This window comes from Delphinapterus leucas, chromosome 9, assembly GCF_059928025.1.
Source record: "Delphinapterus leucas isolate spDelLeu-1000000601 "Yukka" chromosome 9, BTC_Dleu_Yukka2, whole genome shotgun sequence".
Taxonomy (NCBI): Eukaryota; Metazoa; Chordata; class Mammalia; order Artiodactyla; family Monodontidae; genus Delphinapterus; species Delphinapterus leucas.
Window position 1 is genome coordinate 60,789,533 of NC_143137.1, and position 24,827 is coordinate 60,814,359.

A 24,827-nucleotide genomic window follows, 5' to 3' on the forward strand; every position below is an offset into this window, starting at 1 on the left:
GTGTTCATTTGTATTTATTTATATACATAAGCTTTTTATAGCTCACCCTTCCTTTTTACATCTCTGAATTTTCATGGAATTCTTTTCCTTCTGCCTGAAGAACTTGTTTTAGTATTTTTTTAAATTTATTTATTTATTTATGACTGCATTGGGTCTTCTTGGCTGTGCACGGGCTTTCTCTAGTTGCGGCGAGCAGGGGCTACTCTTCGTTGCAGTGCGCGGGCTTCTCATTGCAGTGGCTTTTCTTGTTGTGGAGCATGGGCTCTAGGTGCGCAGGTTTCAGTAGTTTTGGCACACAGACTCAGTAGTTGTGGCTCACAGGCTCTAGAGCACAGGCTCAGTAGTTGTGGCACACGGGCTTAAGTTGCTCCGCGGCATGTGGGATCTTCCCAGACCAGGGCTCAAATCTGTGTCCCCTGCATTGGCAGGTGGATTCTTAACCACTGCACCACCAGAGAAGTCCCTCCTTTTAGTATTTCTTTTAGAGTAGACCTGCTTATTATGAATTCATTCAGATTTTGTTTTTTGAAAAATTTTTTTCAGATTTATTTTTGAATGCAATTTTTGCTGGATATAGAATGCTTTCTTTGTCTTTGGTTTTTGGCAGTTTCACTGTAGTGTTTCTTGGTATCATTTTCTTTTCTTTCTTTTTTTTTTTTTAGTTTTTAAATTTTTTTGTGTTTCATAGAGCCTCCTGAATCGATAGTTGGTAGTCTTTTGTCAGTTTTGGAAAATGTTCGGTCATTATTTCTTCACATACTGGTTCTCCTCAATCATATGTCTCTTTTTCTTCAAAGATTCCAATTAACACATATGTTAGACCTTTTCACTCTATTCCTTATGTTTCTTTCGCTCAATTTTTTATTTACCATCCTTATGTCTTTTTGTACTTCATTCTGTGTAATTTCTTCTGACCTGGCTTTCAGTTTATTAATTTTCCTCTTCACCTATGTCTATTCTATACCCTATATCTTTTTTTTTTTTTTTTTGTGGTATGCAGGCCTCTCACCGTTGTGGCCTCTGCCATTGCAGAGCACAGGCTCCGGACGCGCAGGCTCAGCGGCCATGGCTCACGGGCCCAGCCGCTCCGCGGCATGTGGGATCCTCCCAGACTGGGGCATGAACCCATGTCCCCCGCATCGGCAGGCGGACTCTCAACCACTGCACCACCAGGGAAGCCCTATACCTTATATCTTAATCTTGTCATTGAACTTATTGACTAACTAAAGTTATTAGTAGGAAAATCTCTTATCTAAGTCTCCTGTGGGTCAGTTTCTATTTTCTACTCTTTTCTCTGTTTTCAGTCAGACTTTTAATTTTGATACCTGATTATTTTTTATTGTGTTGGACATTATCACTACCAAAAAAATTATAATAATAATTTGAGGTTCTCCATAATTTTATATTTATCCAGGAAACTTTATTTTTGCAGTTAGGCTAGGGGTAGATCACCCTCATCAGTCAGTGGTTAAGATGGTTCCAACTTGGGCTTCAGTCCTTGTGAAGGTTGGTCTAATTTCTGCTCCTTCCTTATTCCTAGATTGTAGCCTTTGAGGGTCCAGATAAAAGCCTGGCTGTTTTCCAAGACCTCTTCTCCGAGACAGATGCTGGACTCTTGTTTTTTTTCTTAGCTTCTTTGCGTCAGCTCCTGTTTTCTCTGTCAGAATCAGTAGCTGTCTCGAGGAATGAAGCTGTGCCAAATGTCCAGCCCACCTTTCCTGACTTCTTTCTTTATCCAGAGCTTGTCCCCCCTCCCCTCAATTCTCACTGCCTTGATATCTTACCAGTGTCTCCAAACATATATATTTTTACATTTTGTTCAGTTTTTCTGGTTGTACTCAGCTGGATGGTTGGTTTTAAAGAACCTAGCCATTCTGGAAATATAACCACATGAAGTTGTTTTGTTGTTCTAGTGGTGATCATTGGTTTGTTTATTTGTTTTTACAAAATATTTCAAAGCAGTTTTTATTTTGACGGTCATATCTCCCAAACCCCTACCTTCACTATACATGTCCATTGTCCTGTGCTGTTAGTGGTGATTGGGTAAAGAGTTTGAGAAATGCAATGGAAAGAGAACTGACTTTTTAAGCAGACAGACGTGGGTTCAAATTGTGACTTTTATTGATTTTTGTCAACCTGTGCAAGTTATCTGTTAACTTTTTTAAATTTCTGTTTTCTTATCTGCAAAATGGTCATAGTGAGAATGAAAAATGAAATTAAAATTTTTTTCAAGCGAGATAAAGTATGGACTGCATCTGGCATGTGGTAGATGCTTAGCAAACATTTAAAAATTATCTTGGGGAGTTGGAAACTGTAGAATTAGGACTATTCTCATAAGAATTTCATAGGAATTTATAAGTTCACCATGTAGTAATTATTAGCAAACCCTTATGAAGGGCCTGTTTCGTTGTCAGGCAGTTCAACAGGCATTTGTCGAGCAGCCACTGTCCCAGGCATCCTACTTAATCCTAGTGATATATAGATGCTGTTCGAGGTCTTGCAGTCCAGTGGGATAACAATGAAAGATGGTGAGCAGGTGGCAGCTGCATTCACCACTGCAGTGAAGCCTGGGTATTAGGGCGAGGAGTTGGCAAACTTTTCTTTTAAAGGGATAGATGAGGCTTTGCGGGACATACTGCCACTGTTGCAGGTACTCAACTCTGCTGTTGTAGTGCAAAAGCAGCCATAGTCAACACTGGGTGTATTCAAGTAAAGCTTCACTTACAAAAACAGGTGGCAGATAGGTTTGGCCCTGCGGATCCCGAAACAGTGCTGACTCTAGCCTTCTACAAGCTAAGAATTCTTCTTACATCTTTAAAAGATTGTTTTAATAAAAAGCAAGAAAAAGAATATACAAGACACTATTTGTGGTCCACAAAGCCTGATGTATTTTATTTCTAATTCTTTACAGAAAATGTTTGCTGACCCCTGATGAGAGTAGGTAATGATTACTACCAAAAGAGAAAAAGGGTAAATATAAGTATTTTGATAGCAAAGAAAGAAAAAGAACGTGGCAAGCAGGCTTGGGTCCATGCAGGATCCTGGCTAGAAGAACAGGAAATTCTGTGTGTAAATACTGACATATTTGCCTGTGCCCCACCCCAGCAGTGATCCTCCTAGTTGCTACTCATTTATTTTACTGAATTGTCCATACTGTGTGTTTTCGCAGCAAATAGAGGGACAAAAGTTAAATGCTCTTAGATATGTTCTCCTGCATGAAAGGAATTAACTTCCCAGTATAGCTAAAAGTTATCAGTCCTTACTCTTGGTATTTATATTGCTTTATAATTTATAACATCCTGCTAATTTTTTTCTTACAGAAATACATTTTCGGGAAATGGCCTCTAAATCTTGGCTGAATTTTTTAACCTTCCTTTGTGGATCAGCAATCGGATTTGTTTTATGTTCTCAGCTACTTAGTATTTTGTTGGGAGAACAGAGGGACCTCCAGCCTAATATTCTTCATAATGATCCTCATGCTAGGCATTCATATGATAATGAACAGAATCATCTAGAAGGACAGATGAACTTTGATGCAGATGCTAGCCAACATAAAGGTATGGCTTACTTTATTAAGGAGTAAAGATAAACCATATTTTTCAATCTGTTTAAGTGTTGAGAGAATTGGAAAAAGTTATTTATATGAATTTTATTATATCACTATATCTTTTGATGAAAATGAGCTTAATTCTAGATATTAAATGACAGTTCTTGGTTTGCCTCAGGAGAAGGCAATTGCTAAAACCCAGATTTATTTAGGGTGTAAGATATTAACTTTGAATTTATTTTTAAATAGAAATAGTTCAGAAACCATAATTTGGGGAAAGGCAAGACTTTCAAGTTAGATTTGTTTCTAAAAATTTTAATTTTGTTATCATGGTTCATATCTGTGTCTTTGGTTTTTGCTATCATCTTGTTTTAATCTTGGTTTTTGCTTAGTCTGGTTTTAGAAAAGCTCAAGAGGTATATATAAATCTCAATTTATATTTTATCAGTAGCTAACGTAACTAATCTTTTCTTGTTTTGAGAGGCATAAAAAATTAGGAAAGTAGAAAACTAGGAATGTGTTATATATAATGACTTCATTTTCTCCTGGTCTTCTACCTCTATCCAAATGTTCTGAATTATGTCCTCTATGTGCCCCTTAAATGTTGGTTTTCTCCAAGTTTCTGTCCTTTGGCTCTTTCTTTGCCTGTGTGATGTCATCAATCCCCATAATTTTAGTTTCCATCTGTTCCTTGCTGGCTTTACCTTAGCCCAGTTCCAGACACTACGAGAAGACATTCAGAATTCAAAGATCTCTGCAAATTGTGATTTATTTGACAGAAAACAGTACAGCAGCTTGAAAAACCATTGGAATTCTGGAATGCAGAGGGTCCCCCATTAAGGGTTTTTTCTCTTATCTTTTTGGCAGTAAATTGCTTCTTTCCTATCTCTCAAGCTGAGGTTGAGGGCGAGGTATCACATCCTTGTTGAGTTTTATGAACTAGCAAATACATGCATACTATTACAAAGTGTGTCGTGTGTGTGAATGTTTATATGACAGTGATTCAGCCCTGAGCAGCCATGTTCTTATCACAGAGCAGTTTAATCATTGTGCACTTGATCTGTATCATTGCTCTAGGTCTTCAGTTGATCAGTTGGAGCCAGGCTTCTCTACTCCTGGTAGGCTGTACTAGATCGGCCTCACTGCAGGCACATATATTAGGATCTACTTGTCCTACTTGATGGTCCACAGAATGTGGGGTATGCTAGAGGTCTGTTTCTCTCAGACTTAACATGTGTAAATCACACTCCTTTTCCTTTATAATCCTAAAATTCATTCTTCCTCCTATTTTTATATAGCTCATTACTTTCTGCCTAAGCCAGAAACTATGAAGTCGTGGTAGGTGCTTTCCTTTGCTTACCAATCAATCCTGTTTCTCATAAATTCTAACAGCCTGCTTCTTTACCATTTTTTAGGTTACTTCTCTCAATCTGTAGCACGCTTGCCCTAGTTCAGGCTGTATATCCATGTACCTGCTCTCAAGCAAACTTCACCATGCCTTTTGTCCTTTCTTCTGGTGAGCTTCATTTAGAGACCTAATTTTTGCATCATCTCTTATTTTTCCTGATATTGCTTTATATCCCCTTCTTCTCTATTCTAGCCAACTTCCCATTCCACTGTTCTATAGTGTTTATAAGGCATTGCTTTATTTTACCCTCAGCACATTGAAACCTTCATACATACCTCTATTATAGCATTTCTAGTGTATGGCAAGTATTGGTTTGCATGCCAAGCTCCCATGCTAGAATGAATTCTTCTGAAGACACATGAATAATACATGTGTCTTATTCATCTTTTTATCTCCTGTACCAGTACATGCCTACTACAGAGTAATGAATGAATTAATAATTGAAAGAATGAGAAAGACTATCTACCAGATTCCAGCAGTAGGGAGAAGGATGTCTTGCTCTAAGTGAAACATATTGGGGATTGCTGCTTCCACCACTTTCCCCACCATCCAGAATTTGGTATATCTGTACAGCTAAGAGATTGGGCTCCTCAAGTATATGAAATGTGAATGCTCTCTGACTGAAAAGAGGGTAATTTTCTTTGTTTTTGGATTGTGAATTCTTGAAATTCAGAAGGACATGAGAATACTTTCATGCCCTGCCCAATCTTTCCTTCTACTCCCTCTCCATCAGTTAACTAGAAATTTTTGCCTCCAGTTGTTAATTTTTCACAGGGCTGAGCTTTTTTAACTCACTGGTTGACCTTAACTTTAAGGATGTTTCCTCAGGATTCTGCCTAGAGCATTGCTACACAAAGTGAGGTTTTGCAGACTCATACTGGTCCACAACTAAATAAGTATTAAAATCAGGATTAAATAGTTAGAAACCTTTATGGTAATTTGACAATAATTTTGAATAAATCTAGAAATAAAAACTTTGGGCTTGTATTTTATATTTATTTTTTAAATTTTATTTTATTAGTAATTCATTTTTAGCATATTTACAGAAGTATAGGTCTCTAACTACTGGAAATAAAAATTGATCCTTCACCAAGCACTGATCTGGAATATCATAGTTGGATTCTTCCTCTAGAGCAGTGTTACTCAAAAGGTAGCCTTGGCCTGACAGCCTGTGAATTGTTTGTTACCTGTCTGCATCCTAATAAGGATCTTGCACCAGGATGTAACTCAGTTAAGCTCGCTGCTGAGTTAAGTGGACGTTTTGATAGGTTGTAGTAAAACTTCCTTGATGAAAGAAGTAACATGTTGCTTTATATTCTGGCATAAGCTCCCTATTTCTTTGCCGACCAGTGCTTTGAAAAACACTGCTCTAGACAATCTTGGAAATACTACTGCTACCTGTTCTTCTGTTTCTCACTGTTAGATTTGCATTTTGGAATGAGGTATATTACTGTAAGAAGTAATCTCTGTTTTGCATTAACTCCTCTTCTTCGAATTGGGGTAGTCATGAAAACATTTTTAAAACCACCTCAGGGTACTTGTAGAAATTCTTAACACTAGACTCTTGTGGACTCCAAAATGAACTGCTGCTTCATTAGTTTGTCTTTACTGCCCTTCAGAAGCTTATTCACAGCAGTGAGAAATTCCTGTCAATGTTCTGTTTCTTTCAGCTAAATCACTAATGGTAAAGAGGTATATGGGGGCGGGGGGGATCTTTGAAATTGTTTAAGAAAATGTCTTCTTTGATATAATTTATTTGGATTTTACAACTATGTAAATTAACTTTAAACAATTTCTGTTTAATAGATGAGAACACTGACATCGCTGAAAACCTCTATCAGAAGGTTAAAATTCTTTGCTGGGTAATGACAGGGCCTCAAAATCTAGAGAAAAAGGCTAAACACGTCAAAGCTACATGGGCCCAGCGTTGTAATAAAGTGTTATTTATGAGTTCAGAAGAAAATAAAGACTTCCCTGCTGTGGGATTAAAAACCAGAGAAGGCAGAGACCAACTATACTGGAAAACAATTAAAGCTTTTCAGTATGTTCATGATCATTATTTAGAAGATGCTGATTGGTTTATGAAAGCAGATGATGATACATATGTTATATTAGATAACTTGAGATGGCTTCTCTCAAAATACAACCCTGAAGAGCCCATTTACTTCGGGAGAAGATTTAAGCCCTATGTAAAGCAGGGCTACATGAGTGGAGGAGCAGGATATGTACTGAGCAAAGAAGCCTTGAAGAGATTTGTTGATGCATTTAAAACAGACAAATGTACGCATAGTTCCTCCATCGAAGATTTAGCACTGGGGAGATGCATGGAAATTATAAATGTAGAAGCAGGAGATTCCAGAGATACCACTGGAAAAGAAACTTTTCATCCCTTTGTACCAGAACACCATTTAATTAAGGGTTATCTGCCTAGAACCTTTTGGTACTGGAATTATAACTATTATCCTCCTGTAGAGGTAAGTTTAGAAATTTTATTACTATATAAATACTTAGACTGACTTTTGTTTACTTAAAAAAAAACTAATAATGTGTATGTTTCTTTAGTATCAATAACTAAGAATCTACCTTAGTCTTTTTATATCGAATGGCAGTGTAACAGAGTAGATGAGAACAAAGGTGTCGGCAGTGGTAATTCAACAAATATTCGTACTACTGTATGCCAGGCACTAAGAATATAGCAGTAAATATGGCCAAGTTCCAGTTCTTATGAACCTTACATTCTGGATGAAGAGACATACAATAAACAGGCAGACAAGTCAAGTTATAATATGATTTTAGGTAGTGGCAAGTGCCCTGAAGAACAGTAAACCCAGGTAAGAGGTTGGAGAGTGACCCAGAGTGGAATGGGGTACTGTAGTTTAGGCAATTAAGGAAGACTTCTCTAAAGGGTAACTTTTGAACAGAAACCTGAATGAGGTTAGAAAGCAGGCTACGGGAAGATCTGGGTAAAGAGCCTTCACGTCTTTAGGAACAACGCATGAAAAGACTTTGAGGTTCAGAAAGACCTACGTTCAAATCCTGCTGAATGACCTTGGATGGACAGAATTTGCCTAACTCCTGAGCCTAAGTTTCCTCATTTGTAAGATGGATCTGATGTACCTGTCTCATTCAGTGGTAGTTACGGTGTAGGACCATGTCTATCACACAGTGAGCACCTAATAAGTCCTAGATCTCACTTGACACCTTAGCTTACATTCCCGAGAATTTTATCTAAAATACATTATTTTACTAAATGTTTCAGATGTATAGCTAAATATTTGAGAAGGATATACTATTTTGTACCCAACAATCAGCTTTACCAATTATTAATCTTTTGTCACATTTGCTTCAGATTTTTTTTTAAAAGAAAAAGATATAGAACTAAGTGAGGCCTATGTACCCTCCTCAGTCCAGTTCTCTTACCTCCTTCCTCAGAGTTAACCACTATCATGAGTTTAGTACTTATAATAACCATGCGTGTTTTTATATTTTTCCTACATTTTTATGAATCTATAAATAATATATAGGATATTGTTTTGCAGATCTTTAAGTGGAATTATACCTCATGTATACTTGAACATATGCCTTTTTCACACATTGAAATTTGTCAACATTAATGTATGTATCTGCTTCATTAATTTAGACGGCTGTGTCATAATCTAATATATGAATATACTGTAACTTACCCATTCTTCAGCCGATATATATTTAGTAGGCTGTTGCTGGTTTTTCACTATATGAGCATTGCAGCGGTGAATGACTGGAGACTGGGAGTCATGAAACCTAGCTTTTAGACTCAGTTCTCTTGTTGATTAATATGTCTCAAGGCAAGTCGCTAGTGCTCTTCACCTTCTTTCCTCTGGCCCTAAGGTACAAATAATACACTTTGTGCTACCTTTCTCTTCTTCATGAGCCAATGTTTTCAGATCATCAACTAGAACAGTGGTTCTCAACCAGGGGCTTTTTTGCTTCCCAGAGGACATTTGGCAAAATCTGGAGACCTTTTTGCTTGTTAACTTAGCAGTTGCTACTGGCACCTAATGGATAGAAACCCACGAGACTGTAAACCCACTAGGTGCTAAACATTCCACAATGCACAGGGCAGCCCTCACAACAAAGATTATCCAGCCCAAAATGTCAACAGCACTGTGTTTTCAAAACCTTGACCAAGAATATCTGACCCAAGCTTTAAGCTATCAGCTTTAAAAAGGAAAACTCGAAGCAAATCACTACCGTATCAGCTCTCAACCACCAGTGTGTTCTTGTTACTTACACAGAAATGATAGCTAATCCTTACGGCAATCCTGCATTTAAGAGGGGACAAAACTGGGGCTCAGGAAAATCAAGTAACTGGTCTATCCTGCTAAGTAGCCTAGGCAGTATTGCAAATCCACTCTGGTTCTAAAAGCTTGTGTTATTTCCATCATGAGCACCCGTCTCTGATTAATGGGATATGTGCCCCCGAAAGGAGGGTAGGGGATATGTTAGAATAAATATTCTTTTGTTGGGATAAATTCCACTTGAATAAACATTTTAAAACACAGTTTTATGTAATGAGGTTGTTTGAAACCGTATGCTAGCATCTTATCACTATTAGAGATGCAAGAATTTCCTAAACTATAAAACAGATGTATTCCCAAGTGTGCTTTTGATAGTCTATTTTTGTTTCGGTTTTAGTGAGGTACTACTTTGGATGCTTCTTTAGTGTAAACTCTTCTTAAACCATTCCAAGATTACTTGACCTCTTCCCTTCTTAATTCTGCACCCCTTCCCATACAAAAATATACCCAAACTCAAAAACATTACAAATGCGTAATAACAAGTACACCTAATGCATGTAAGATTTTACTGAGAGTATCTGATATTGAGTACACATAACAGTAACAGTAAAGAGACATCATAATTGTCATTATTTTGTAACCAGCAAAATATCCTACTTTCTCTTTAAGAGTACTGCCCACAGTTCCCACCTACATATAGGGTATACCCAACAATATACTTTATATTAACAAAATAAATATTTCTATAGTACATATTTTATTTAAATTGTACTAGCTTTTTAAATGGATGGAAAATTTTATGTTCCTTCTATAATAATTTGTGAGTTGTATTGAAGACTGTAAAATGGGCTTGGAAGTTCCAAAATTGACCCAACCTTCTGATATTGTCTCTTCTCTCTCAGGAGGTTCTATATAAACCCAAAGTGAAATCAGACTTCTATTATTACTCATCATTTAATAAATCGTCTTCTCTCTAAGGGAGTTACTGTTTTCAAAGCCATCCTGAGTCTCATACATACACTTCCTCTCTCTAGTAATCACTAAAAATACACTGTAGAAAATTTTTTTTAGAGGTTAGGGTGTGAGATATTCTAGATGATCAAAGAGTTGTGTTCTTAAGCTGGTTGTTCAGAACTTTGCGTGCAGTTCCCTTCTCATACCACTTTCTCACTTCCCTAGAAGTAAGTCTATTCCTAGGAATAAAGTCTGTTCCCTAGGAATAAAGTCTATTCTCTAGGACTACATACAGTCTATTCCCTAGCAGTAGATTTTTCACCAGAAAATTTGCAATCAGTCTTAATACAGTGGATTTAAAATAAGTGGATTTTAAAATATTTTAAAAACCCTCTACTTGTGAAATTGCCTTTTCGTAGGTCAGAAATGATCAAATATGGTTTATTATATTAATTCTTCAGTTTTATTTGCATTAACTCTAATCCATTTGAAACTTACTGATATATGGTTGATGTAGAGAGCTCTTGATTTTTCCAAATTGTTAACTAATTATTCCAGTACCATTTATTAACTGAGTCTTGCTTTCATTACTGATTTAAAAATACCTCCTTTATTATCATCCACTATAGCATTACTTATAGTAGGATCTGTATCTGAGATTTCAGTTCTATTTGGTTTTGGCTCAGTACCATATTGTTTTGAACCTTGTAGCTTCACAAAAATTTTAAGTTATTAAGAGTGTGTCTTCCTCTCCTTTACTTCTCCCTCTCTTTTAAATTGTTTTGGCAACTCTCATGTCTTTCTTCTTGTGTATAAACTTATTAATTTAGGAACGGTGGACATCTTTGCCCAGGATTTTTTAAGTTCCTTTTAGGTCCCTTAGTAAAGTTTTATACTTTTCTTCAGGTAAATCTTTATTTCTTAAGTATCTCCCTAGGTTTTTAGTATTTTTGTTACTCTTCTACTTGGGCTCTTTTCTAAAAACTTTTTAACTAGTATATACATGAAAGCTGTCTTTTTTTTTTTAAAAAAAGCATCTTTAAAATCTGGCTCTGTTCCTGGATTTTTTATTTCTGATGATTTTTCACTCTACTCTCGAGTTTTTGGGGTATCCATAATCATATGCAAAGAACTAGGTATTTTGTTTCTAATAATTTTAGCTGGTTTTTTATAGCCTTTTATTGCTTATAAAGCTTAATAAAAACAGTATCCTGGCCATCCAGTAACAAAACAGTGCAATAGAGTATAACATAATTAATGCAGTAAATCTTATCAAAAATATTATTGCAATATTTCAGAGTTATATAAAATTGCTTCCAGAGAGGATCAGTAATTTAATATTAACCGCTCTTGTTCTAGTCTTTAGTTTACTATGCACTGGCCACTATAGTAGCCACTAACCATATATGACTACTGAGTGTTTGAAGTATGGCTATCAAAATTTAGATGTGCTCAGGTATAAAACTCATACTTGATTTCAAGGACTTAGCACAAATTAAAAGAATGATTTCATCAGTAATTTAAAAAATATTGATCACCTATTGAATATTAAGAAAATAATATAGATTTATTCAGTTAAAATATATTCAAATTAATTTCACCTATTTTTACTTTTTAAGTATGGCTATTGCATTGTGTGACTCACATATATCTACTTGACAGAGCTGGTTTGATAATCACAAGTTGACTTATCTGTTTACTTTTCATATTCCTATTATTAAATTCCCTAAAGTTGTAAAAAGTAGGCACCAGATAATTTTCCAGCATCTACTTAGTGGTCCAAGAAACCCACATATCCAGTGTTTGTTTCAAAGGAAACGTCAGAGGAAATACAGTGGACAATTTCTTAATGATTTTTACTGCATTGTAAGCTACATACTTCCAAACATAAATTATTAAATGTTCAATTTAATAGGTCAATATGAATCTTCTCTGGGAACTTGTCAGACTGTTTTTCTCCCTGGGCCCCTGCAAAGACATTAGAGACTTAAGTTTTCTTGGAGTCATCTGAATGAAACAGTCTCCAGATACCAGTTCTGACCCCCAGATGACCTTGTGACTATTTAAGTCTGGGACCAGTTTTTAAAATTTCTGTTTTATTTTCTTGCGTTTTCATTCCTCTTGTATGTTTGTTGTATTTTTGTTATTTCGTTTTTGTCTTGTTTTATTTAAATCTGCTCTCATGCCAACGCTATTAGAAATCTATGAGAGTTATATAACTGAACAAAGGTTTAACTTTGACCTACTTACTGAGGGCCACCTGAACTTGATTATTCTGTCAGTAATAGCTAACATTTATTGAACATTTACTATAGGTAAAGCATGGTACCAAGTGGGTGACACGTTGTCTCCTCTAAGTAAGCATCTTTTGAACATAGGGAAATTGAAGCTTATAGAGATTAAGTAACTTGCCCAAGATTATATACTAGTAGGCAAAATTTAGACGCAAACCCAGGTGTGACTCAGCACTTCCTCTCTTAAATACTATACTGTTTGGGTTGATTTGTCGATGAAGTATTAGGTTGCAGACACATACTGGGCAAGGCTTTGTAGTCATTGAATGTTCCAAAGGTGTCTTTCTGAGGCTGAGCCAAGCAAAACTTCATAGTGAGAAAGTTATGAAGAGAAAGCAAAACTTGGAGAAATAGAGCATTATCCTTTGTATAGCTGACCCTTTTATTTGAAGAGGTCTCAAGCGTTTTCTTTTTTTGCTTATCCATAGAGCATGAGAGAATATTGTTTCAGTTAGATATACTTCAGTAACTTCATGTTTGATTTTAAATCATTGGGAACTCTGAAAACTCTTGGTTTCTTTCACAGGTCTAATAAATTATGTGCCTCTGCTTTACTTTGCCAGCCTTAATGCTTGGATTCTGTTAAAATTAGTGTTTCCTTTATCAGTATTTGAATATTGTATGTTAAGAATGTGCTATTTATTAATAATGCCTGTTTCCATTACTTTTTTAGGGTCCTGGTTGCTGTTCTGATCTTGCAGTTTCTTTTCACTATGTTGATCCTACAACTATGTATGAGTTAGAATACCTCGTTTATCATCTTCGTCCGTATGGTTATTTATACAGATATCAACCTGCCTTACCTGAGAAGATGCTAAAGGAAATAAGTCAAACATACAAAAACGAAGATACAAAAGTAAATCAGGAGCCCCTGAAAGAAAAACATAAATGAACAGAGGTAAAATGTCTAGCATTGCACTGAAGAAGAACTTCTCCATTTCTGATATAGAACACTGGAATCCCAGTGAGGAATTCTTTCTAAGTGAACATTCCATATTAGAAATTTTTCATATGAATGACTGTAAACTGAAGCTTTAAGTGAGCTGTGAAGTCTGTTGAAATGTGTTTTGATACAGTAATATATATACATATATGAAAAACTTGTGTTTTTAAAATGGTGGCCAGGCAGAGGAACGAGAAGAGATTTTGTTGCCTGTTCCTGACCACATGTATTATTTTCACTGAGAAACTAAAACAGTTAAATTTGCTAAAACTACACTGCATCATTGTTAGTAACCCACACACGATGCTACACAGATCTGCCTTAAAGAAAATTTAGAAGGAAATATTGTTGCTCAGTGTTGCTTGTAAACTCAAAACATGAGTTTATATTTGCAGTATGATATAAATGAACCAACCCCCCCCCACACACGTCCAACTTTTGTCTAATGAAAATTTTGCTGTGACTATTTATAATTGGCAGTATTTCTTCCAGAGTAAGGTAGAATAAGAATGGCACTTGACCTAAAGTGCATTAATAAAACCACATTTTGAAATTATCATGGGCCTTGACTGTATTATATACTTGGTTCTAATTAATAGTTAATCTTTTACTGAGTCCCCATTGTCTCTTTCCTAAACATGTTTAACCATTCTTGAATGCCATTCTCAACTATTAATATTTATTTACTGAAAGTGTTAATAGCATTCTGTAAACATGCATTTTTAAATATTTTATTCCCAAATTTGCCCATTGTTAATTATGGGTAACTAATAAATAGTAAATGTAGTGCTATTTGGGGATGCTTTTCTTATATTAGTGCCACTCTCAGGAATCACTAAGTAACATTTTTAACTGATTATTTAAAACTGTCCAACTACATAATTATAGTTCCTTTCATTCTCATCCTGCTGAGAGATGAGAACTTGTTTGTGCCTTTCATAACTTGTTTAAAGCAGAGTTTTGAGATTCATTTTCAGGCTCTGAGGTGGCTGTTAGTTACACTGGCAAAATAATTTGTGAGATTTTGACCAGAGTTAATTAAAAACATTAAAAAATGCAGAGTGCTTAAACAAATTGAAATATGTCAGATATTAAAAGACCAAATACTTAGTTTACGAATAACAGCCTGAATTTTGATGCTGACTTATTTGGGGATGATTGTTTTGCCAATGGACAGTTCTTGATGACATCAAAAACACATTCATAAATGTTTTGTTCTAATTTAGTTACCCTCTATTTAAAGAATTTCTGGAAGGAAAGAAAATTTTAAATTTTTGTTGTCTTTCGCAATATCATCTGAGTGTATCCTAACAGAATACTTTACAGACTTTCCATAAGATTACCTTAAACGTTACAAATAATTTACATTTCTCTTATGTTTTATCATTATGCTAATTTTATGTGGCTGTCATGCCATTGATTCTGCTGCTTAGCTAAATAGTTTATATTTATTGTGCCAAAGCATGTCAAAACCATGACCTCTTTCAGCTGTATATTTGAGAGGATGTTCATCTTAGTGGCTAATTATGGATTACTCTGTCAGCATAGTGAAAACTTATACCAGTTTTTACCAATTGAATTGTTTTTTGTCATTTTCATGATGATATCATCTGCCAGAATTTCAAGGCGTTCATTCTATTCTTTGAACAACTCTTTACCTTGGTATGGATAGGAATTTATTTGCAGTCCGTACATGCTACTTTTCTGTACTAGAAGTATAAATGGTTTACCATAAACATCCAAAAACCTTAAAATTGATTCTTAGGAAATCAACATTGTGATGAATCCTGGGGTCTGAAGTCAGACTGCCTGGGTTTAAATTCTTGCTCCATCACTAGTTTTGTAACCTTGAGCAATTTACTTAATCTCTCTGTGCCTCAGTTCCCTCATCTGTAAACTAGGGACAATAATACTACCTACCTCACAGGATTTATATGAGGATTAAATGGGTGAAAATGTGTATGGCTTTTAAAAACACTGTTTGGCCCAGAGTATGGAGTGCTAAGTATAAAGTTTTCTTATTATTCTTTACCTTGGAGTGTAAATATTTGTTTTAAATGAATGAGAAATCTGCTTTAATCAAATCAGGTAATAAAGGAAATAACTCATACATTTCTTATAATAAGTAATAGCTAGTTTTTATTTGATGCCTACTGTATGGCAGGTAACGTGCTTAGATACTCTGTGTTAATCCTCACAAATTGGGGGTTATTCCCATATTATAGATGAGAAAACTGAGGCTCAGAAAACTAGAGTCATTTTCCACTGTCAGAAAGCTACTAAGTAACAGAGCTAGGATTTATACTGGAAGCCTGTGTATTCTTTGCCCCATGTTAGCCTTGAGGTTAATCATTAGCATTATTTCCATTTTTACTTAATGGCAAGTGACATCTGATGCATTGGCCAGCAGTAGTCAAATTAACCAGCTAAATTGTCATAGTGGTTCTTAAATTGTTATTGTTATTATACTCTTGCCTGGGAGCTTGTTAAAACGGAGATTTCAAGACCCCAATTCCAGAAATTTTGATTCTATCATGGGACCCAGGAGTATGCATTCTTACCAGATAACCTGGGGCACTGGTTCTCCACCAGTGTGTGGTCCCAACCAGCAGTATCAGCATCACCTGGAAACTTGTTGGTAATGCATCCTCTCCTGGGTCTCACCCCAGACCTACTGAATCAGGAACTCTAGGGGTAGAGGCTAGCAATTATGTTTAAACAAGCCCTCCAGGTGAGTCTTATTCAGCATTCCCCTAAAACCTGGTGATTCTGATGCCAATCATCCTTAGATACTTGCCCCATAAGTAAGGTTATCTTTCAAAAATTTAGATAAAGCATGTTTTAAATGAGTGTAGTTCAGCATCACACTATATTAAATGTAAAAGACTAAAGATAATTTAAAGGGTCAGTGGATCATTCATTTTGGCAAAATTCTTTAGCTTCTTCAGAGTTACTAATATCAGGGCCCACAGTAAAATATGAAGTTTAGTAATTTCATATTGGGGCAGAAAAGTTTCAGTAAATACTAGTAAGTATATATTAATTCATTAAAAGCATACTTAAATGAATGTCATAAAAAATGTCCACAGCTGTTAGTGAAAACATTTTAAATGGAGGTAGCAAAGTACTATTTTATAATGTGCAGAATGTTTTTCTGCCAATTCATACTATCAAAATTTCATCACTTTTCAAGAATCAGTTGACTGTCCTATAGGACCTAATAAAGAAAAAAACTCTCCAAGTATTTGATAGAGCACATAAAACCAGATTTCATGATGATAATGACTTACTGTCTTTTGAATTAAGATTTTTGTCATCTGGGTAAATGATTTTAGTATGGTCTCAAAACAGGCTTTTGCTATCTTACGTTCTCCAATGTCTACTTGTATTTTCAAGTGGGAAGTTCATAGATGATACAAAGCAGATTTTTGTCCCAGAGTTCAATTATTTGTTTTCAAATAAACTTCAGAGGAGTTTTTGTTACTGTAAGAAGATTCGAAAATAAATCACTGACCAATTTTTTTTTTAAGTATGGTAATTGGATTTGAGCATTAAATTTACTAACTGGTTATTTTCATAATTGTTGGAGTATTAATTTTTCACTTCCTTGAGCCCGTTATACTGTATTATTACCAGATTGAGGCTTGAAAAATCCTTCGTTTGATTGAGTAGATCAAGTCTACCCTTTTATTCATTTAAATTTTCATTTCTTTAGAATATTCTCTGACAATTTCTGCTTCTTTGTATTTATTACCCTTTATTTCCTTGATAACTAACTTCCATTTTCTAACTACTCTTAATTCTGCCTTCGCAAGGTTAATTTGGCTGTTATTAGTGATTAGAGTTTGTATGTATCACTTACATTATTTTATACCTATTAATGTTAGGTTTCCCTATGAGGTTGGAAGTAAAAATTTGTCTAAGAATAATGCCTACTGGCTCTCAGGATACTTGACCTACTTAAAAGTCTACAATGTTAAACTAATGCTAGATATACAATTAAATGAAGTACAATTATTTGGATTCTATTACTTCCCAAATTCCCCTTTTCACAAACAAAAAAACCTCATTTGCCTCATCTCTCTACTTATTTATAGTAAGCCTGACAGAAGCATACTTAAGAAATCTAGGGGACAACCTGTGGTTTATTTTGTGCTAAATGTAACCTCTGTTGATTTTTAAAAGATGGCTTATGTTTATATATTGGAGTTGAAATAGAGATTTAATTCAAATTAGAATAAGAAATTTTATAAATTCTCTTTAGAGAAACCAACTCTGAAACTAGTTTCAGAGTTGAATAATGCTCTATTTCAATTCCTTTACCTCTCTAGTTTTTAGTTTATATGTGTTAAGTTTAAATAACTTTGCAGGGCACTGCAAATTAATAATCCATATGAAGTATATTATTAGAGGGAAACTAATCTTACTGCTAAGCAGTGTGTTATATTACCCAGTGAACGTTTGTGTTTTGGAATTTAAAAATTATGTAAGGTAATAGTATCATGGATGATTTAAAAATGTCTGGTGACTTGCTTATTTTAAGTGATCACCAATAAGTCAGAAAAATGTATTTTTAAATATGTTTTTTAAAGTGCCTTTTGAACATTTTTAAACAATGGATTTAAACAACTGCATAAAATAAATTACCATGTTTAAAGCTGTTTTATCTGATTATTTTTAACTGATGTAAAAGTTGTGGGAGAAACACTATCTCTAATGGGTAGTTTTGGGGTTGTTTATCAAAAATATTAAACTATTTTCCCATCAAAATTATTCAATTTAAATAGGCTTAAATAATTTTTACTGCAATATATATTATTTTTCTTTAAAGCAACAAAATGTTCCACCTCTGATTTTGAATAATGTGCCTCAAAAAACAGAAACACCTACGCTGTAGGCCAGGTAAGTGTGTGTCTGTGTATATATGTGTATAGGTATACATATATGTTATAGAAAGAGGAAAAGATTGCTTTTCTATTTCTTGGTATATTTTGATCTGTCATGTACACTGAGAAATTAATTTATTCAACTAATTATTTATTTAAATAATTGTGCCCAGCATCTACTAGAAATACAGTGGTGAAGAAAATATACAGGATTTCTGTTCTCCTAGAGCCTTAATTCTACAGCTAGACAATAAACAAATTAATAGATGAAGGAACAAGATATTTCAGAGAATGGTGGTAGGAAAATAAAAGAGTGATATGGTAGAGCAATTTTCTGGGTGGGGTGTCAGGGATGACCTCTGAGGTAATATTTGAGCTGACCTGAATGACAAACATTTTATATGCTTCAAAAGGCATTTATTTATGTCTATGAAGTTCTTTGCTCCTACTATGTAAAAAAATAGTAATAATAATGTTTCCCACCTTTGTGTAATCATGCTTTGGGCATATGTGAAGGCTCATTGAAATGTGATCTATAGACCAAAATCTTTGTGGTTTTAGGCATATTTCATACAAAGCTCAGGTCTATTGATATTAGATCGGCCTGGGACTTTTAGGATATGAATAAAAATTGACCTACCTCTTCCTAAGCAGATTATTACAGATGTTCATAAGGCCCCTGAGGCTAGCCTGTCTGCCTCAATTTTCAGTAACTGCTACCCAGTATGCTACTTACTAGTGCCCAAGCACATATATGTATGTACCAACATATATATATACATGCAGTGCCATTTGGATTAAGCAGCTTCAGAAAAGCTAAGGAGATAAATGCTACTTCATGTTGCTTTAGTATCAGAGTTGTACAGTTTAACATATCCAGAAAGTCCCATGTTTTCCAGTCAGTAGTGTTTAGTTGTACTGCTAGTTAATGTCAGAGAAGAGATGTATTTACCTAAATATATACAGGTTTATTACCTATTTTAAGTTTTCCGATGGTATAATCCTGGAAAGGATACATGATTATTGTTGAATTTATTTTCTTGCTAAAGGAAAGGGCTCTACCCCAAACATATTTTATGTCAGATCTAATAATGCTGACGATATAGATTGTGCAAATAGAAATTCCTTTACTGTTTAATTAAGACTGAATGAACATTTAACAACTGGAGTTAAGCCACACTGACATTCTCCAGATAAGTCTGTATTAATAAACCATGAAAGTAAACTTTGTTTTGCCATAAGTTTGATTTTTTGCTAATTAATGTTTAGTTATTTTGCCTAGAAGTTTAACTACCATAGTTCTTAAAACTATCGTTGTGTTGCATCATTTCTTCTGCCAAAAGAACCACCCCTTATTTCTGCTAGTGTTTCTTATATTCTGTTTTAGATATTTATTTTTTCCAGGACTGAAAATTTGTCCAGGGCATTTACACTTTTTTTCTCCTATATATTGCCTCCGTATAGTGCAGCTGAATACACCTGTTTACTTTGCATTCATGAAATACACATTGTTCTTATTTATTTTTTATGAGATTCAGTCCTAGGATTTTAGCTATTTCAATTTTCGAATGAATGTGTAGTTGAAAGATTAACAGTAGTTCCTCATTTGTAGAACTGCTAGATAATGTGTCTACGTAGAATTAGAGTGCAGTGTCTTAGTCTTAACAACTAATCGTTTTGATTTTTGTCAGCTTCATATCTTTTTTTATAGAACTTTAAACTGAAATTGTCTTTCCTCCTATTCCTGTTAACACTGGAATCATTCTCCTGGTAGCATTTCAGTTGAATTTCACTTTCCATTATTTTTGTTGTTAGATTGTAGAGAAATGGTAATAAAATCTAGAAAGGAGTTTGAGAGAGAAGTAATGATTCAACATTTTCTTTAGTTTTATGCAAGGCTGTCCTCCTTGTATCTGTACTGTTCAGTGGGGTATATATGTGCATGTGTGTGAGAGACAGGAATAGAAAGGTAAGATTATTTTAATAGTTGGATTTTTTCTTTAAAATGTTGAAACTTGCTTTTTCATGCTGTTTAGATTTACATAATAGTCTTATTTGATGAGGTGAAAGTATATGCTTAGAAAAATTAGGCATGGAAATGATTGATTGTTTATAAAAATTTTTACAAACCTACTTGCCTGGTTGAATTTTCCCTCTCTTCTTGCCTGTGAACTTCTGGCTCTTTGAACCTTCCCCTATTCTTTTCTTCTTTCATTCCATGTCTTTTCTTTTTTCCTCTTCTTCCCACTGGCAGCAATTCTTTTGTTTCTTTAGACTTTTTATTGCCCCCATTTTCTATCAGCAGGTGTGTTTTAAAGACATTTTTTTAAAAATCACATACCTTTTGTAAATTTCAGTTCCCTCTCACCAGCTGAAGAAACTTTCCTAGAATTGACAGAAAGGAGAAGGAAAATTTCCTAGAATTAATAGAAAGGACTCATCAAAATCCTAGAATTTTCTCTTTTCTGTGGAAATGTTTTCTTCTAGAGCCTGCCCCCAAAAAATATGGGTGCATTTTTTTAAATACTTGAAAACCAGTGAGAATCTGCCTTATTATTTTTAACCCCAAATTGATAGCATCTTGTCTGGCAAAAGTGGTTCGTGAGGTTTTGAGTGGCGCTCATTGTGGCAGAGGTAGATCTTAGGAACAGAATCGCAAGTATTTTTCTACTTTATTTGAAACAGTGAGGCAGAGGATTCTCCTCTGGTTGGCCGTTGCCTGCTTCTTTGGGCACTGTCGTCTTGGGCTGTGACTTCCTCCTACCATCGTGTTTGGCCCTGAAGAAGGAACTTGTCCTCTCCCTTATTACCACAGCAAAGCAGAGACCAGACATTCCTGAATGTTCCAGAATAACAGAATAAAGAGTCCAGAGAATAATTTATGAGAGCTGCCCAGATCCAGTGGGACCTTCTTGCGCCTCACCAAGCTGTCTTTTCCTTGCCACCTGTTTCCAAGGCACCAGAGGTAGCTGAACCACCCCCATTAGAACATTCCAGATACTACCACATCTTTAAGAGTGTCAGCCAAATTGACAGCTACCCTGTAAAAAATGAGGAAGCTCTCCCTTCACCCCAGTCTAAAGCTCTCACGCTTCACTTCCTGCTGGAGAACTGACCCCTCCCCTGGGAAACTGACAGTGGAAACATTCACTTTCTTCAGAGGAAATGCCATCTTCACCCAGAGGAGTTTGGTCTGGATTTGTGGCCCCAATATGGAAATACCCAGTAATCTGACTTCAGTGTATTTCATGAAGCCTGTATTGTTCTTAAATAAATCACATTTGGAGCAGCAACTGCCAAACCCAGGTGAAGGCTACACCAGGCTGAATTCTGTTCCTGTTTCATCTCACTGCATTAACGGTTTCCAACATGTCTTAGGATCCTATTTCAGCTGGGCTCACTTCACGATAATACTAATGAGCTTTGAAACTTAACAGAAGTTACTTTATAACTTCATTTATATCATGTTCCTTTTTTAAATTTTTATTTTTTAAAATTTATTTATTTTTGGCCATGTCAGGTCTTAGTTGTGGCACATGGGCTCTTCGTTGTGGTGCACGGGCTTCTCTCTAGTTGTGGTGGTGGGTTTTCTCTCTAATTGTGGCTTGCAGGCTCTGGGGCACGTGGGCTCTGTAGTTGTGGCTCACGGGTTCCAGAGAACCTGGGCTCTGTAGTTTGCGGCACGCGGGCTCTAGTTGAGGCTCACGAGCTCAGTAATTGTGGCACATGGGCTTAATTGCCCCACGGCATGTGGGATCTTAGTTCCCTGACCAGGGATCGAACCCGCTTCCCCTCCATTGTAAGGCGGATTCTTTACCAGTGGACCACCAGGGAAGTCCCCCATGTTCCTTTTTAAAATTAGCCACTTTCAAATATTCATCCTCAAGTGGAAGCAGAAAAAAAGAGTTGGGAAATAATAAGTGAATCACCTGTGTCTTCCTAGTGTTCCTAAATGAGACATGTGCCCTGCTATTTTCTACGATCCTTAAGTAATAATGATATTTGGTGTTATTTTCCACCTGAAACTCTCATAATTTTACCAAGTTAGACCTTCTTTTCATGTTTTATTGTCCTTACACTCTCTTAGGCTACTAAATCCTCAGACAGATTTACTAAATGGAAAACTGGTGTTCAGAGGTCAAGTGAAGCAGAACTTAGTGGTGAAATTTAACCTGAGTCTGAAGTTTAAAAACACACCAAGATCCAGTCTCCTTTATAATATACTGACTTAGGAGGGTGGAAAAAATGAAAAACTGCTTGGTGCTCATAAATTTTAAGATCACAAATGACCTCATTTAGGGCTAATGATTACCTCATAATAATGTAAATTAGTGCTTTACTATAGAATCTTTGTATTAAGTAGTAATTGAGCCTTTTACTAATTAGTACTCCTAAACTTACAGAATATTTTCTAAATTTGCTCTTTAATAACTTTAGATCACTGCATAGATTATTTCAAACTCAGTTATCAGAATCTCCTTTAAAGGGTTGTCTTTTTAACTTTTTGCATCTAAAACTTTTGATGTAGAATTACCCAAACTTCTTGCCATTACCGAAATTCAGATAAGTGAAGCAAGGGAGATAGAAGGTGTTAAAATGTGAGGCAGTGACTTAACCCAAAAGCACGGTTACTATCATCAGTGAGATTATTTTTTTTATGAAATTAAAGAAAGTAGATTGGTTTACTTGGACACTTTTTCTCCAGACTCCACTTTATGTGATAGGATGGTAGGATGTTTTTCTCTCTAAAAGGTGCTGTACTTTTTACTGCTAAGAATTAAAAGTTAACGTCACCCCACGGCATATCATGTTAAAATTAGGAGCTCTCATGGTTACTTCTTCTTTCTCCTCTCCACAGGTAATTCTTCCCAAGCTATTGGTTCAATCCAAGCTCTTCTGTACACACAAGGTCAACAAACATTTGATTTATTTTCTTGGCATTAATATAAGTCAAAATCACACCCAGGAGACTAGGGTGTGGTAATACAGACATCAAATCTCCTAATACCCTAATTCTAAGCCCATCAGTCCACATCCTTTTTCATGTGAGAAAGAATGACAGAAACAATCTGACAATTAACAGTCCGGCTTCTAGAGACAAGACACACTAAAATGTAAGAAAAACTGGCATAACAGGGTGACCTGCATTAGGGCTAGAGGAGTGGTCAGTGGTAAATCCAGCCCAAACCCCTTGGACTGTGACCACAGCACACAGATACATTATAAGGTTTAAGTAATGAAGTCGCAGTCTGAGATCCTTTTAGCTGAACAAACATTTATGGATGACCTACTCTCTGCAAACATCTGTGGGAAATAAAAAGATGAATGAGATATAATTCTTGCTCTCTCTGAATCCACAATGTCATCTTTCTAATTTTCAACTAAATATGTAATACAGTTTTCCCCAATACTCTGTTTTTATTCTTACATCTCTTCATGTAAGATTGTCTCCTAGAAGTCATTTAATATAATGCTCATACAATTCCAGCTAGTAACTTTATTTTTTGCTCTCAATTCATCTCCCCACTCTAAGATCAAGACCAGGGTGGTGAATGGATGAGTTGGTGAATAATTTCAATCTACTCTGCTCTCAAGCTGAAATCACATCAGGCATGTGGCTTTAACATACAAAATCAAAATATATTCACAATGTCTGTACCACTGAATTTTTCACCTTTTCACTGTTAGCTTTCAGAACCGTTTTTGGCAGATGAAATTGAGACTTTAAAAAGAAAAATTGAAGCTCACGATGCAATTTTAAAATTTAATAAATTTATTTTCCACTCGTGTTTTAAACTGCTAGATCATTTTCCCATTCTTCCTTGAATTAAACGCAACACACACGTGTGCCTGTACAACACATACACACGCAGACACATCCACTTTGGAGACCTCTGGTGAACAATCTATCGTCAGGGTTAATGGGACTTGTTAGGATCTGTTGCTGGCCTCAGAGGAGCATGCAGGAAGGTGGATGGGAAGTGCCCTTGGGATTCATACCTACAGAGGTCAAGGGAACAGGTCTGTGCAGACGGAGGTGTTGAAATGTAAAGCAGACCTAACAAAGGCCTGAGCCAGCCCCTCAGGGAAACTCTGAAACTGGGATGGCCTTTCAGTCTTGTCCTACTTGGGGCAAGACTGCCTGACCGTTATGCACGAATACAGGTACCCCCCACTTTTCAAAAGTTGCTTTCCTCCACTTTACTTTTAGGGGACACCTATATTAGTACCTGTTTTTGCTAACACAAAGAAATCCAAAGAGGATTTTCACTTTTACGAAAAAGGTGAAAAGTGAAAATAGCATTCCGCATTGGTTTTGCAGCGATGGAGCCATTATAGTGGCAGCACACACCCTGAACAGAGCAGGGAGAGTGGCACCGCCAAGCTCCTTCCCCAGGGAACGTCACTCAGCATCAAGCCACCAGAATTTTGAACTGTGTCGGTGAGCATCTGTGCTCTATTTCAGTTTATTTTGTACATCTGTTAGCAAGATGTGTCCTAAGATAATTGCCTCTTTG

At 35.7% G+C, this 24,827-nt stretch overlaps 1 protein-coding gene across 9 annotated transcripts in view; it reads left to right on the forward strand.

Moving 5' to 3' along the window:
• C1GALT1 (core 1 synthase, glycoprotein-N-acetylgalactosamine 3-beta-galactosyltransferase 1) overlaps window positions 1–24,827 on the forward strand; it is a 144,215-nt gene that overhangs the window by 21,748 nt on the left and 97,640 nt on the right. For 5 of the 9 annotated variants that reach the window (XM_089917044.1, XM_089917045.1, XM_022586736.3 and 2 more), the window contains 3 exons: window positions 3,321–3,557; window positions 6,762–7,429; window positions 13,154–17,003. In XM_089917044.1, coding sequence (XP_089773170.1) covers window positions 3,321–3,557; window positions 6,762–7,429; window positions 13,154–13,372 — 1,124 coding nt within the window. In that variant the 3' untranslated portion in view covers window positions 13,373–17,003. Of the gene's footprint in view, window positions 1–3,320; window positions 3,558–6,761; window positions 7,430–13,153; window positions 17,004–18,254; window positions 23,837–24,827 lie in introns of those variants that run through there. The other 4 variants (XR_016394214.1, XR_016394213.1, XM_089917041.1 and 1 more) reach the window with 4 other exon arrangements.